The sequence below is a fragment of the Ammospiza nelsoni genome, chromosome 15 (genome assembly GCF_027579445.1).
Source record: "Ammospiza nelsoni isolate bAmmNel1 chromosome 15, bAmmNel1.pri, whole genome shotgun sequence".
NCBI lineage: Eukaryota > Metazoa > Chordata > Aves > Passeriformes > Passerellidae > Ammospiza > Ammospiza nelsoni.
The window spans coordinates 5,273,441-5,287,742 of NC_080647.1; the positions used below are offsets into that span (position 1 = coordinate 5,273,441).

Sequence of the window (14,302 nt, forward strand, 5' to 3'; positions counted from 1 at the left end):
TCCAAAGAGCGAGTCCCTGAGTGTGCAAAGTGTGGTTGCGAATCCTCTGATTCTTCTGTTTGCATCCTCTGTTTTCAAGGAATTGTGCAAATTTGTACCTGAGAAATGTTGTATTTTCCAATCATGCATCCCTGCTTTTGCCACTGCAAATACCACAGCAGTGACTCCTAAAACTCCCTTCCCTAAAACTCTGTCCTCTGAGTTTTGTCACAGCCTTGGTGTGAAGTTTATTGAAAGTGAACTTCATTTGATACATGAATGATGAATGTATTTGTTTTAGTCCAAATATGGCTGAAAAGTGAACAAAAACAACCCAAAAAAGGTTGTTATCCATAGTGGAGGGTGAAGTGCAGACCCACTCTAAAAACTGAGTGAAGCACTAAATCAGTAAAGGATTAGGGTTATGTTGAATTAATCCAAGCTCTAATCCTTATTTTATTATCAAGACTTAAAAGAGAAATTAGACTTAGTAAGACTATTCATTGTCTCTCAAGTTTAAATTGAGTAATCAGATATTTTGACTCACTCTAGGCTAAAACATTCAGGATGTGTTGGAAAAACTCAGTTTGAGTCCTGAATTTGCTTAATTTTTTGTAAATGTGTCTGTAGCAGGGAAGAGAGGCAACTGTAAAGCAGGATCTGCAGCAGCTGACAGGAGAAAGGCCCAAACAATTCAATTTAAAAAGACCCCAAACTCCAAAATCCCTGCACTTCCAGACTGACAAAGCACAGGGAAGTTCCAGGGGTGGATTTTAGTGATTTTCCAGCTTGTAGATTCAGATGTCAAATGAATAATTCAGAATAATGAAGTCATTTCTCCCTTGTTTGCAGAACCTCGTTCCCATGGGAGGACAAACTTCATCCAGAGGGACGAGAGGAGTCTCAAAATGCAGGAGCACCTCAAGAAGAGGCTAAAGGACAGACAAGCCAGTGGGCACACCAACAATAAACTGAACAGCCCTCCCTCGTCACCACATAAAGTCCTTAATTCTTCCAATGCCACAATTCCCAATGGGAATGGGAAGGGCCAGCAAGGGGCAGTTGGAGCACTAAAGCAGAAGCAGATAGGAAAAACAAAGGGCAGTCCAGAGGCAGAGATGGGAGGTAGGTGCCATGGACAGGGGAAATCTCAGTTATTTTCTGTAAACTCATTGCAAAACAGGTTCTGAAAAAGCTGAATTTATGAATTTGTTTGGCTGTTCAGGATTAGAGGAAGCCTGAAATCCATTATGGAATCCATTAGATTTTTTTTTTTTTTTCTCTAGGAATCATTGGAATATCAATTTTTTTCATTTGGTATTTAGCAAATAAGGTCTTCAAAAATATTTAATCTTAAACCTTTTTACTTCCCTGCCATTTCTGAGCCAGTGATCAATATTCCCAGTGAGGGTGACCTGTAGGTACTTCCAGAGCTCCTGGTGTCACTGTTTGTGGTACTTTTTGATTAACCAGGAGCCATTTAACCTTCAAGAAATATGAAAATATGAGCAGTTGTAGAATTGCTGTTTAATTAGTTCTAATTTCAGTTTTTTAATACCTTTTGGCTACTAAAAACCTTGTGCAGTGTCTTTGAGACAGTGTCAGGCTTCTTCCAAACTGGGAATGTTTTGCCGTAGAAATTCCAGGAAAACAAATCAGGCAGAGATAAGATCTTATTATCATTTTTTTAACACCTCTCATTTTTGGAGGAATGTTTTTGTGTTGTCAAAGAAAACCTATTTCTGCTCCATTAGGAAAAGATCCCCTTTGTGCAGGATGTACTAAAAGGGTTTTTGTACCACTGTTGGTTTTGGATAGTTGGTGTTTCTGCCCCTCACACAGCCAAAACAAACAGGGGAAATGAACTTTGCACAATAAGAACCATTGTTCAAGTCCTAATGAGGCCAACTCCATCTCGTGGTGGCCTTTTGGTAACAGCCTGGGTTGCTCTCAGGCTTTGGGATAATCTGGTTTGTGTTTAAATTGCAGAATCTGACACAGAATCCAGGAAATGTGATACTCACTTGAGCATTGGCAAGCCAGTTGTAAGTATTAGCCTTAAAATCCCATTATTTTCTGGGCCTGTGCTTCCTAGAAAATAACTTGTGTTTTATCAATCCCTTTTCCTTTGTTCCTAATGGTTTGATTTTTTTAATAGAGAAGATAAATACAGTTTAGTTGTCAGAGTTTATAGGTGGGAAAGGGCAGCCATGCTGGAAATTCACTATTTCTCAGTTTGTCAGCCTGTAATCCCAGAATATTCCACTGTTGCAGTTTTCCAGTGATTGTGAGGGCTTTACCTTGCAAACCAGGGGCCTGCTAAACTCTTGGAAGTTTTTCCACTCTTGGAACCATCCTTTGCTCAGCAGAGAGGATTTAGGAGTGTTAAGGATAAAATTACACAAATAGATCCTCTTTTGATGTTATATTGAGAAACTGGAGCAAATATTTGAGTATTTAGGGACTTATTTAGAAAGGTGGAGTCTGGTGAGGGTAATTAAAATGTCTGTGTTTGATATTGAGCAAGTTTAATGAGCTCTTCTCTGCTTTATCCACACAGCAAACAGGGGTTGTGTTCCTTTGCACCAGCTTTTGAGGGGTTTTTTGGTCCTTTTTCCCTGCTGCTTCTGACATCTGTACTTTGAGCTACCCCAGGGCTGTGTTGCCTTGGGCAGAGAGAATTTGGAGTGTGGGAATGAAGCAGCAAAAACAAAAAATCAGACAAGAAATGTTGAGTTTTACAAACAGAGCCTGTGCTGTCCTTAGGATCAGTGGCTGAATATCGTGTGAGGGAATGTCAGAAATGACAATAAGGTGTCTGTGCCTAAATCTGCTCTGGGGTCCTGCCCAAGACTCCCCAGCTGCACATTTGCTCCAAGTGAATGATGGAAACCTTGATGCAGGAATTTTCTCTTCCTGCCCCACTGTGGTGTGGGTTTGGTGTTGGAAGGGAAAGCCTTTAGAAATGAAAAGAGGAAATCATTGCAATCCAAAGAATGCCTCTATATTCCCACTCCAAAGGGAAAGAATTCCTCCAGTGAGGAGCTTCCTAGGCCAATTAGCGACGCCATGTTATTGACTAATTAACCTTTTCTTGCAGAAAGCAAACTTACTTGCATTATTTATGCTTTTAATAGGTTTCTGATATACAAGCAAGATCAGCCGTTCTGTCCTGGAATCTCCCAGTTAGTTCACAGAATGGAGAGAGCCATAGTCATAGTCCAGCAGCATTTACATTTGAAGTAGCAATATCCAACAGTGGTAAAAATGGAAAATTTAAATCTGTCTATGTGTAAGTTTAGTTTCTTCCTTTAAGCACAATGTTTAAACCATTAACCAATCAGCAATCTCTCTATCAGGAGCTGTTTGTTGACTTGCAGACCTTCCTACTACACATGAAATAAATTTTAAGTAATGTCACTAAAGAGTTATACATGGACAGTGGGAAACTTAAATGTGCACTACGTGGTTTTGCTTTTCAATGAGCTTTGAGCCCTGAGGTTTAAGGAAGAGCTGTAACTCTGCTTTCTGTTTGTTTTTGCCTTTTCACAGTGGGGAAGAATTAACAATTACACTTCCTGATCTCAGACCAGCCACTGATTATCATGCCAGGTATGCTGCTGGGAAGGAAATAAAGCTTTGGGGGATATATGGGCATTGCAGGGTTATTAAAGGGGTGGTACAAACAGTTCAGGAATACTCTGAAATAATACCATGCTGTGGACACTGGGTTTGCTATCTAAGTTCCCATTTGTCTTCTAACTTAATTAAAATACCACCTCATTTCCTTCCCTACCACCTTCTCTGTCTCCTCAGATTTCTCAGTTACAAACTTTAAGTTATTCTCTGCTGATATTTTTTTAGAACAACACTCTGTAGATTGTTGTGGGCTGAAGTCAGTGGGAAATGAAATAATTTAGCCTTGAAATTGGATCTGAAATCTGGCTTGTCAGTTTGATTTCAGAAATGCTTGTCTGACCTGCAGCAGTGCAAGCAGAGAAGTGGGAATGGGCTCAGTGGGAAGTGGGGTGGGATGATCAGGAGTAAATAAATGATCCTGACTGGAGGTGCTGGGCTGGCCAGGGAGGGAGCAGCTGCTGAACAAACCAGGGGAACCAGAGTCACACTCAGTGCTGGGGCACTGGAGCAGATGAGATTAAAAATTCCCTGCAGCAAAGTCCTGCTCTGAAACTGGAACAGTTCTGGGTGTGGGAAGTGCTGGGCGCAGCTCCACCTGCACAGTGCTGTGCTTTACACAGAAAGAGGCAGGACTGCTGAAAACATGAAACAATTCCTATGAAAATTATGATTTTATGATTTGGCCTGTTTAGTCCCCATACTCCTGCACAAGTGCTGGCTGTATTTGAATTTAAGGTGTTTTTAGCAAAAGCCTCATTTCCAGTTAGGTATCCTGTTGCCATTTTGGAACACCTGGCATAGTTTTCATCCCCTACCCCACAGGTTTTTCAGCACTAAAATATCTCCACTGTGACAGAGAGTAATGGTAGAGTAAATGAAGGGTGAGAAATGGGGGTCTGGGGTCAGCAGGTGAACTGGGTGCCCCCCACCCTGCAGCCTCTGCTTGGGATTAAACCCCTGAAGCTGCCAGCTCTGCCCTTACATTTGCAGGTGCCAGTGCAGCAGCCACATCATTAATTACCCTTTGTTTAGAGTTTCAGCAACCAGCAGTTCCATCAAAGAAACCATTTCAGAGCTGGTGAGCTTCACCACAGAGAGCTGTGAGCCAGACTGTCCAGCTGCCCCAAAACTGATTAACAGAACCAAAAACAGCCTGAGCTTGCAGTGGAAGGTAAGAGCCACACCTGGGGCTGAGGGAAGGGCAGCAGAGCTCTCTGCTGGATTCCTGGGCAGAGGATTGAAATCAGCTTTGACAGGAATTCAGTGTGTGCTGTAGGTGGTGCCTTTTAAGTTGCTCAGTGAAGATTGATAATGAAATAATAATTACCTTTCTTTTTTTTTTTCAATGTTTGCTGAGTTTCTTGCCTGCAGCTTCAGTGTGACAGAGTTGGTAGCAGGGCTCTTCCATTCTGAACTGGCAGAGAGGAAAAATGGATTTTAATTTATTTATATCTTTTCTTGAGGTCCTGGATGATAAATAGATATGACTTAATGTTCTTTTAGTTACTCTGACTCATTCAGACTAAATTTCTTTGGATGGTTCTATAGATTCTCATTTTTGATCTGACTTTTGAATATAACCACTATCTGTCAAGGCTTGTTGGTAGCTGTGTTTACTTGGGTTTTGATGTTTTTCTTATGAGCATGCTGAAAAATGGTTCCAGCTAAATTACTTTAGTGAAATTATTTGTAGTATCTGTGCTTAGAAAATGGAGAAGTTCCAATTTCACGTGTCAGATGTTGCTTGTGTGACCGGCACAGGCAGGTGGTGAGCACACAGTGCAAGGCACCAGGAAAAGAGCTCCAAGAATGTAATTTGCTTCATTTATAAAATCAAACAGTTTATAAATTTATATTCTAAACTATCAGAATTAAAAGAAGTAGCACAGCAGCCTTGTATTAAAAGGCAGTTGGAGTTTATTCAATGTGTAAAAATATTTATAAAACACATTTACAACCACTTGATTTTAACTCTTTTTCCCATCGTTTCTTTATTTTCAGTCCTCAAATGACAATGGTTCCAAAATAACTAATTTTCTTTTAGAATGGGATGAGGTAAGAACTTTTCTAGTACCAAAAAAATCATAATGACATCTGTAGAGCAATTACACTTAAAAATACCCTTTGCTTAGGTACAGCAGCTATTTTGGTGCAACTGTCTTGACAGTTTTAAAGAGACAAATGATCAGTGGGAGGGGACAGTGTAAAAGTGCCTCATTTGTCATCCAGAGCATCAGTCATTCCTGTGTTCTCTTTAGATGCAGGAGCATTTGGCATCTTTAGGTTGTGTCACAAATCTCCCTCAGCTCTTGAGCATCTTGCTGAGATGTAATGCAAAGGGATAAAAAACTTCCAGAATGTGTTTTGTTTTCAGCTCAATGGTTTATCACCATTTTGTCAAATCCCCAGTACCAAAAGTAATGAGATATCTCAGTCCTAATGTGGTTTATTATCAGGACTGCTCAGGGTGAACATCTGCAGACTCAGGATTACCATGATGCATTAAATTTTGCATTCTTGAGGCTCAGTAATTTCTTTTTTAATTACTGTTAAATGACTGAAATGACATTTCTCATGGAAGGTCTCCCTGCCCTTAGAAAGAGATGAGCTTTAAGGTTTCTCCTGACCCAAACCAGTCTGAGATTTTGGGATTTAGGAAGATGTAGAGTGAGGAGGGTGACCTTGGCAGGGATCAGGGATGACTCTGGATCTCCCTGTTTTCCAGGGGAAGAATGGCCCCTTCAAGGAATGTTACTATGGACACCTGAAGCAGTACAAGCTCACCAAACTTGCTCCCTCCACAAGATACTCCCTGAGGCTGGCTGCTAAAAACGACATTGGAATGAGGTAACCAGGAGCCCAGGGGTACCAAATGCTGCATTTCCCCCTGCATTCCATCAGCTGCTGCTCACCCTTGTTCAAATTCTCCTCCCCAGTGGGTTCAGTGAGACGGTGACGTTCGGCACGGCCGGGGTGGTGCCACCGGCCCCAGCACCACCCACGCTGCTGGAAGCAGGAGTGACCTGGATGGCCCTGGGATGGAGCCCTCCTGCAGGAGGGGCCTTGGATGATGCCCTCACCTACAGCCTGGACATGGAGGAGGAAGGTTCTGTAAGTGCTGGGCTTTGTGTGGAAATTTCCTTCATAGTTCTGAAATAAAAATGAACTTTTTTTGATCTTCCGATAAATGGTCGGCAAGTATTGCATGGAATTCATGGCAGAGAGAGACAGCATTGCATGGAATTCATGGCAGAGATAAAGCATTGCATGGAATTGATGGCAGAGAGAGACAGCATTGCATGGAATTCATGGCAGAGAGAGACAGCATTGCATGGAATTCATGGCAGAGATAAAGCATTGCATGGAATTGATGGCAGAGAGAAAGCATTGCATGGAATTGATGGCAGAGAGAGAAAGCATTGCATGGAATTCATGGCAGAGAGAAAAAGCATTGCATGGAATTCATGGCAGAGAGAGAAAGCATTGCATGGAATCCATGGCAGAGATAAAGCATTGTGTGCAGTTCATGGCACAAAGTATTGTGTCCAATCCATGGCACAGAAATGAAGTTCAGGATTTAAAAAATGTGATTTACCCGCTCTGGGTTTTGTTTCACCCTAAAAATCAGTGACTGTGTTCATCCTTCTTTTCCCTCCTTGCCAGGGCTATGGATTCCAGCCCCAGTACAATGGAGATGAGCTCTCGTGCACTTTAAGAAACCTGAGGAGGAGTACATCCTATAAGTTCAGGGTTTGTACCATAGTTTGTTCCTAATTTCATGTGCTTTCGTGGGCTTTGTTATTTTCCAGCAAGTTTTTCAACTTTGTATGGAGACAGCAGGAATTCGCCTGTTGTCCCCACAATTACCTTTTGTTAGAGCAGATTTTGGTGAAGTAATAATATAAACCATTTTTTTTTTTTTGCACCAGATAATTTTGCTATAAATGGTTGTCTTTATTTTGGTTGTGTTTTTAATAGATTTTTTTAATCACCAGCATGTTTATCCTCATGTATTATCAACATATATTACTGTCATTAAATAAACCATTTATTCTCTATCCTGTTCCCTCCTCCAACAGCTCTTTGCCTACAACAGTGAAGGAAAAAGCAGCCCCAGTGAGGTGGTGGAACACAGCACCAAACCTGACAGACCTGGAGCTCCCAGCAAACCTGCTGTAAAGGGCAAGATCCATCCCCACAGTGTGAGAGTCACGTGGGGTAGGTGCCTTGGGGTGTCCCAGTGCTGCTGGGGTGTGGGCAGTCTCCCTCTGATTAAATGAGAGGGAACTCAGGCTGGTTATTTATCTGCAGGTATTGTTATTGCAGGAGAAATACTCAACCTTACCCCAGAATGATTTATTTTGGGGCTGTGGGAGCACACTGGTGTTCAGTCATTTCTGAGAAGCACTCACTGCTGTCCTAAACCCCCCTGAGGGTTTACTGTGATGTTTAAATAATTCCTATGTTCACTTAAAAACTAAGAGCTGATACCTGAAATTGGGAGTGTTTTCCCAGTTATTCTTCCTGGCATAATCATGATTAATAATAGGAGGAAAATTGCTCAGAAAAATGTATTGTGAATAATTAAATACACTGATTTCTCTTGCTGGTTGACTTTTCTGTTTGAATGAATATGAATGTGTTCACTGGAAAAGCTGATAACAAAATGCTGCCTTGATATTAAATCTTCTGTAACTTAAGGTGTTGATTTCTTTCAGAACCCCCCAAGGATAATGGAGGATCAGACATCTCTAAATACTTTCTGGAAATCTCTGAGGCATCAGTTGGTAAGGAATCACCTCTGGGTACTGATACAGTACTCAGTCTCCATCCCTAGAGATACTTAATTCACATTTAGATGTGGGACATGGTTTAGACTTGGATTTTGGAGATGTTTTCCAACTGAAATGATGCTTTACTCCAGCAGTCACTTCTGATTTCGCATATGTGTGTGTTGTACATGTTCTCTGTATAATTAATAATTTCAAATTGATTCTCTGGCTTGACCACCTTAATAATTGCATGAGAGAATTTCCAGGTGTGATTTTAGCAAGGTTTGGAAGGGTAAAGTGCTTTTCCTTCCCCAGGAGGGAGGTGGGAGCCCATTTACAGCGGAGCCCAGCGGGAGCACGTCTGCGACCACCTCAGGCCTGGCACCTCCTACAGGCTGCGGGTGTCCTGTGCCAGCAAAGGTGGGGAGAGCCAGGTGAGCAGCACGAGGGGAAAGGTGCTTCTGGAAACTATTTCTGTTCATCTTTTAGCAAACTTTCTGTCTGTGCTCTGCAATGTCTGTGTCCCTGGCAGGTCTCTGATGTCACGACTGTCACCACAGCAGCCGTTCCCCCTGGGCCCTGTCCTGCCCCAGCCCTGGTGGGCAAAGCCAAGCCTAAGGAAATCACTTTGCAGTGGGGTAAGCACCAGAGTTGGAGTAAAACACTGCTCTGATTTCAGTCTTCCAAATCAAAAATCTATAAAACTGTTCAGGTAAAAAAAAAATGTAAAAATAAAAATATAGAGATGCTGTCCGTGGCCTTAGAGGTTTTTTTGGGTTTGATGTGGGGTTTTTGGTTTGTTTTGTGGGATTTTTATGAAAAGACCAAAGATTCTGTCCACCTCTGGTACGATGATACAGTGAGACTTAAGCAGACATAAATATTTTCCAGTGAGAAAGTTTCCTGTCTGCCCTGGCAGACAATTGACACCTGCTTGGCAATTTAAAAATCAGCTCTTGTTTTCTTACTGTTATCTCAGTAAAGGAGATAAGCAAAAATTAATGAAGATAAACACTGTTTAGTGAAGAAAACAGGGAAAATACATGAAAAAAAACTGATGAAGGCCATCTTAAACTAAGTATCAGTACCTGGGGAGGGAAGCAAGCTTCATGAAGTATTTCTGCTCAGACACATATCGAGAGTCTGCCCTAACTTAGGGAATTTAGAAACTAATAGGAGAATGCAATCTGTTTTTGTTTGGCAGGCCCCCCAGCTGTGGATGGAGGCTCTGAGGTCACAGAGTACCTCCTGGAGATGGCCAGCTCAGAGCAGGACGAGCGCAGGGTGCTCTACCAGGGCCCAGCAGCCGAGTTTGCAGTGACCAACCTGCTCCCAGGGAGGAGCTACAGCTTCTGGCTGAGGGCAGGGAACAGAGTCGGGGTGAGCACTGCCCTCACCACATCCCTGCCACCACCCAGGGGACACAGGGATGCTGCTGAGGGCTCCTGCAGCCTGAGTGGTGGGAACCTCTGGGTGTTTGTGCCTTTGGAGTTGTTGGATGTGTTACCCCAAGCTCTGCAGATGTGGTGGGAGCAGCATTGTGTGGAGGGGGGTGGGTGCCAGCCAGGCCAGGCTGGGAGAAGTGTGGGATGAATGTTGATGGCATAAAAGTGTTTGTGAAACTGTGCCCAGCTGCTGCTGGAAGGCAGATCCTGCCTGGGGCAGGGAGGAGTTACAAAACCCTGGCTGTGGGAATGGGGCCAGCTTCAAGTACCTGCAAGGAATCTGAAACTGAGCCCTGAGCTCTGCTGTTTACTTCCCTCTAAAGTTAAAAATAGTTTGTTTGCTTCACTTGCACATCAGTTCTTGCCCTGGTGCTGTTGCTGTGTTCATGCAGTGTTGTTTTCCTGCAGTTTGGCCCCCACTCTGAGAAGGCAGAGCTTTGCACTGCTCCAGGACCCCCTGAGCAGTGCTGCAAACCCCTGATAACCTGCAAAAGTGCAACTTGTGCTGTGGTTTCGTGGGAGGTAGGTGTTGATGGCTTCCAGCACCACCCAAATTAGTGTTTGGCTTTTAGAATTGTAGTGACACATTTATGATACACAAAAATTAGAGAAATAGCATGTGTAGAGGAGGAATATTTTAAGCCCATTTCTTTATAGATGTCTGTGTTGGGTTTGTAAACTTTGGGAGTTATTAATTACAGTCTTAACTGGACAAATTGCGTGGCATTTAATCCTCCTCATGGTGTGGTAATTAATATATAGTGAATTAATTCTTTTAAGTGGTAAGAGATTGTGGAACATTCAAAATTCTGGTGTGAACTGTGGCGGTGTTACAGCCACATTTCACATTTTAACTTAAAATCCCTTGGAACAGACCTCAAGTTTCAACCCCAGTGTTTCCAAAGGTTGGGTTTGATGATCTTGGAGGTGTTTTCCAACCTGTTCTGTGACTCTCACGCAGTGTCTCAGTGTGACAGAGCTCCCCCCAGGTGCTGGGGGTGTGTAAGTGCCAGGGCTGAGCAGAATTTCTCCCTCACCCACAGAACCCAGTGTGCAACGGAGCAGAAATCACCGAGTACAGGCTGGACTGGGGCCAGGTGGAGGGCTCCATGCACATCATCTACACTGGCCCCTGCCAGAGCTATGAGGTCAAGGGGCTCACACCTGCAACCACCTATTACTGCAGAGTCCAGGTAGGAAAAGCCTTTTGGTGCCACTGGGCACTTGCAGTCTGGGGCCAAACTCCAGCTAGAGAGGAGTAAAGTCATGTGCTGTCACCTGCTCATGCAGTAGAGAAGGTAATTGGGAAAAACACTTCCCTTGTCCCCCAGTCCCTCCTCATTCCCTGAATCTGGAAGAGTTTAGATCCAGTGTGCTGTGAAATACCAGCTTTACAGATGCTTTGCCCTGTTGCCAAATTATTCAGGAGATTTTCCACTCTCTTTTACGTTGCTGTTAAGGACACACAGAAGGCTGTGAGAGCTGTGCCTGCCTGCTTGGAAAACAGGGATGTGGTAACTCGTGTGTGGTGTCTTTCAGGCTGTGAACGTGGCTGGGGCGGGGCTCTTTGGGGACACGGGCGTGGTCACCACGCCCCCCTCGGTGCCCGCAGCCGTGGCCGTGCTCCACTTACTTGAAGAGGATCAGGTGGAAATTTCCCCTCCTTTCTCCACGTGCCTTGCAATCCAGTGGGAAGAGCCCTGCTGCCACGGGGCAGAGATCACAGGCTACAACATCGAGTATGGGGAGAAGCAGCTGGTCACTGTGGGCAGAAACACAACCCATGTCCTTGAGAATCTGCTGCCTGACACCCTGTACAGGTAAGAGTTATTCTGAAATCACATTTGTAGGATTAAAAGTCCTTTGAGAGGGTAGTGTTTTAAATTTTTAGAGCAATATTTCCTGCAGCTTACAGACTATTTGCCTATTTCATCCTGCAGCTCCAAAAAAACTAAAATTGTCATATCCGGAGTCCAACCATGACTGGCAGGAGTGAGGTTGTGGTTGGTGTTAAGGTTCACATTCTGTCTCAAAGCCAAGACTTTAAGGTTTTTGGGTTTAGAATTTTTCATTGGGATGCTTGGGTGTGTGGTGAGGAGAAGATGGATGGAGAGGTAAGAGCAGAGCAGAGGATCCTGTGACCTCAGTCTTGGTTGAAGCTGAGTTCAGATTTAATTTCTAAGTGCATCTTAATCGCTTTACTGTTTGGTGTTACCCTCTGTACACCTTTTAACTCTTGCTTTGTTACCCAGCACTTTTTGTGACCATGTGGCTGCTCTCTCCCATCCCAGGATCAGGGTACAGGCCATCAACAGCTTGGGAGTTGGTCCTTTCAGTCATTCCATGAAAGCCAAAACCAAACCACTACCTCCTGACCCTCCCCACCTGGAATGTGTTGTCTTCAGCTACCAGAGCCTTAAACTGAAATGGGGAGAAGGGCCCAGCAGAGCTTTAATTCCCAACCCTACTCAGTTCAACCTGCAGATGGAGGACAGGTTTGGCAGGTGAGACCATTAAGGATCTTGTGGTTTTACCACTTCATGTCAAGTTTTTAAGGTATTTTATGTTATTCTCTCTTCTGTTTGCACCACTGAGTCATTTGGGCATTCCAGAATTTGCCCTTTTGCAGTTTTGCATCCCATCTTTCAACCAGAAATTATGTCAACAACTTGCACTTCTGCTGCCTGTAAACAGTAAATACTATCTAAAGAATAAATACCTTACCACCATCCTGTGCTGGCAGGGTTATTTTTGGACATTGAAGAACAAAGTTGGGCTTGCATATAAGAAACAGGAGTTGACCAGCTGTTCTTTAACTGGAAATTTCAATTTATTTAGGATATTCAAGGGTTGTTCTCTTGATTCAGAGGAGTTGGGCTCTGCAGCCTCAGTGGGAAGAAAGCTGGGACACCCGGAATGCAGCATCACTTCTTTGTCCTTAAATCTGAGTGTTTCTGGTCTGATACTGCTCTAAATATTCATGATTGCTGGGTAACTGTGTGTGTTGTGTGTCCCCCAGGTTTGTGACAGTCTACAATGGTCCCTGTCACACCTACAAGGTGCAGAGGCTCAGTGAATCCACCACGTACCATTTCCGCATCCAGGCCTACAACGACGCTGGGGAAGGAGCCTTCTCGGAGGTCTGTGCTTTCACCACCACCAAGTCTCCACCTGCACCTCTCAAAGGTGAGCTGGCACTGCCCTGGCAACTGCTGCAAGCCACTGGTGGGCAGGGTTGGATCCTACAAGCTGGCCCTCAGCCAGCCTTTGCAGGGACAGAGACACAAACTCACTCTGAGGGGCTTTGGGTGTGAAAAGGGCTCTTCTGTTGTCATCACCTTCCACCCCTGAACTGAGCATTCCTACCTTTGCTCAGCTGGAAAGGCATTTTGCAGGGTTATCCATCAAAGTTACAGCAGTGTGTAGGCACATGAGGGCACAGTTAATTCCTCTGATCTGCACTTTTTAACATGGACATTAAAGGTCACCATTAAAGTCAACTGTGAAGGTCAGAGTGCTGAGTGCCTGAAGCAAAATTGATTGGCCCATGGTTAGAACATAATTTCAGCTTTGCACATGGACAGAAATGCTGAGTTCTGTAGTGACTTGAAAGTTTCTCTTTATAAACATGGGCTCACCCTGGCAGCTCAAAAAGACCAACAAGTATAACCTGCACATAGTGATGATCATTTTTGAGCTCGTGTCATCAAATAGAAGAAAAAGAAAGAATCAAACAAATCTTAATCACTTTAAGTTATTGCAGTGAGTTGCCTGTAAGCATGACAGCTGTAAATTTGTAGAGACCATTGTTCTTCTTCTAAAACACCAACAAATCACTCTATTTTCCAGCACCCAAAGTGATTCAGCTGGAAGAAAACACTTTTGAAATCACATGGGAGCCTCTACCGCCGATGAAAGGAGATTCCATTGTTTACATCCTTCAGCTTGCTGCTGGCAGAGAGTTTGATCAGGTACCTTTTATACAGCTTCAGGAATGTGAGGGGTTTTTCCTGGGAAAAATCATTACCAAAGAAAAGCGTGCAAATTTCTTGTGGAAGGTATCCCTGCCTATGGCAGAGGGTGGAATGAGATGGTCTTTAAGGTCTGTTCCAACCGAAACCATGCTGTGATTCCATGATTTGAAGGTTGAAATTCTGTCAGGGGACATGACAGGGAGACTTTTCAGTAAGTGTGAAGTGGGTGAGCACTGGTTTATCCTGTTCTCCCAACAGTTCCTTTGGCTCTTGATTATTAATCCTGATGGTCTGTTGTACCACTGCCTCTCTTAATCAGAGAGTCCACTTTGCTGGAGGAGCTTTAGGGAAGAAAATGCAGGATGATTTTTCTTCTCCTTTCTGAGCCTCCCAGCCCAGGTGAGGCCTCAGTGTGGGGGTGTGGCAGGAAACTTCAGTGAATTGTGAATTGTCAGGAGAGGATTTTACAAAGCTGGGGAGAGGAGAACAACTC

At 43.7% G+C, this 14,302-nt stretch overlaps 1 protein-coding gene across 1 annotated transcript in view; it reads left to right on the forward strand.

The window, feature by feature from the left end:
- LOC132079943 (fibronectin type-III domain-containing protein 3a-like) overlaps positions 1–14,302 on the forward strand; it is a 39,581-nt gene that overhangs the window by 22,677 nt on the left and 2,602 nt on the right. Inside the window, 20 exon segments of the mRNA XM_059482849.1 lie at positions 832–1,104; positions 1,969–2,024; positions 3,117–3,271; positions 3,532–3,591; positions 4,651–4,789; positions 5,620–5,673; positions 6,344–6,465; positions 6,555–6,729; positions 7,282–7,368; positions 7,698–7,836; positions 8,337–8,405; positions 8,706–8,824; positions 8,923–9,028; positions 9,595–9,770; positions 10,244–10,357; positions 10,879–11,028; positions 11,375–11,655; positions 12,127–12,339; positions 12,855–13,021; positions 13,685–13,806. Coding sequence (XP_059338832.1) covers positions 832–1,104; positions 1,969–2,024; positions 3,117–3,271; positions 3,532–3,591; positions 4,651–4,789; positions 5,620–5,673; positions 6,344–6,465; positions 6,555–6,729; positions 7,282–7,368; positions 7,698–7,836; positions 8,337–8,405; positions 8,706–8,824; positions 8,923–9,028; positions 9,595–9,770; positions 10,244–10,357; positions 10,879–11,028; positions 11,375–11,655; positions 12,127–12,339; positions 12,855–13,021; positions 13,685–13,806 — 2,777 coding nt within the window.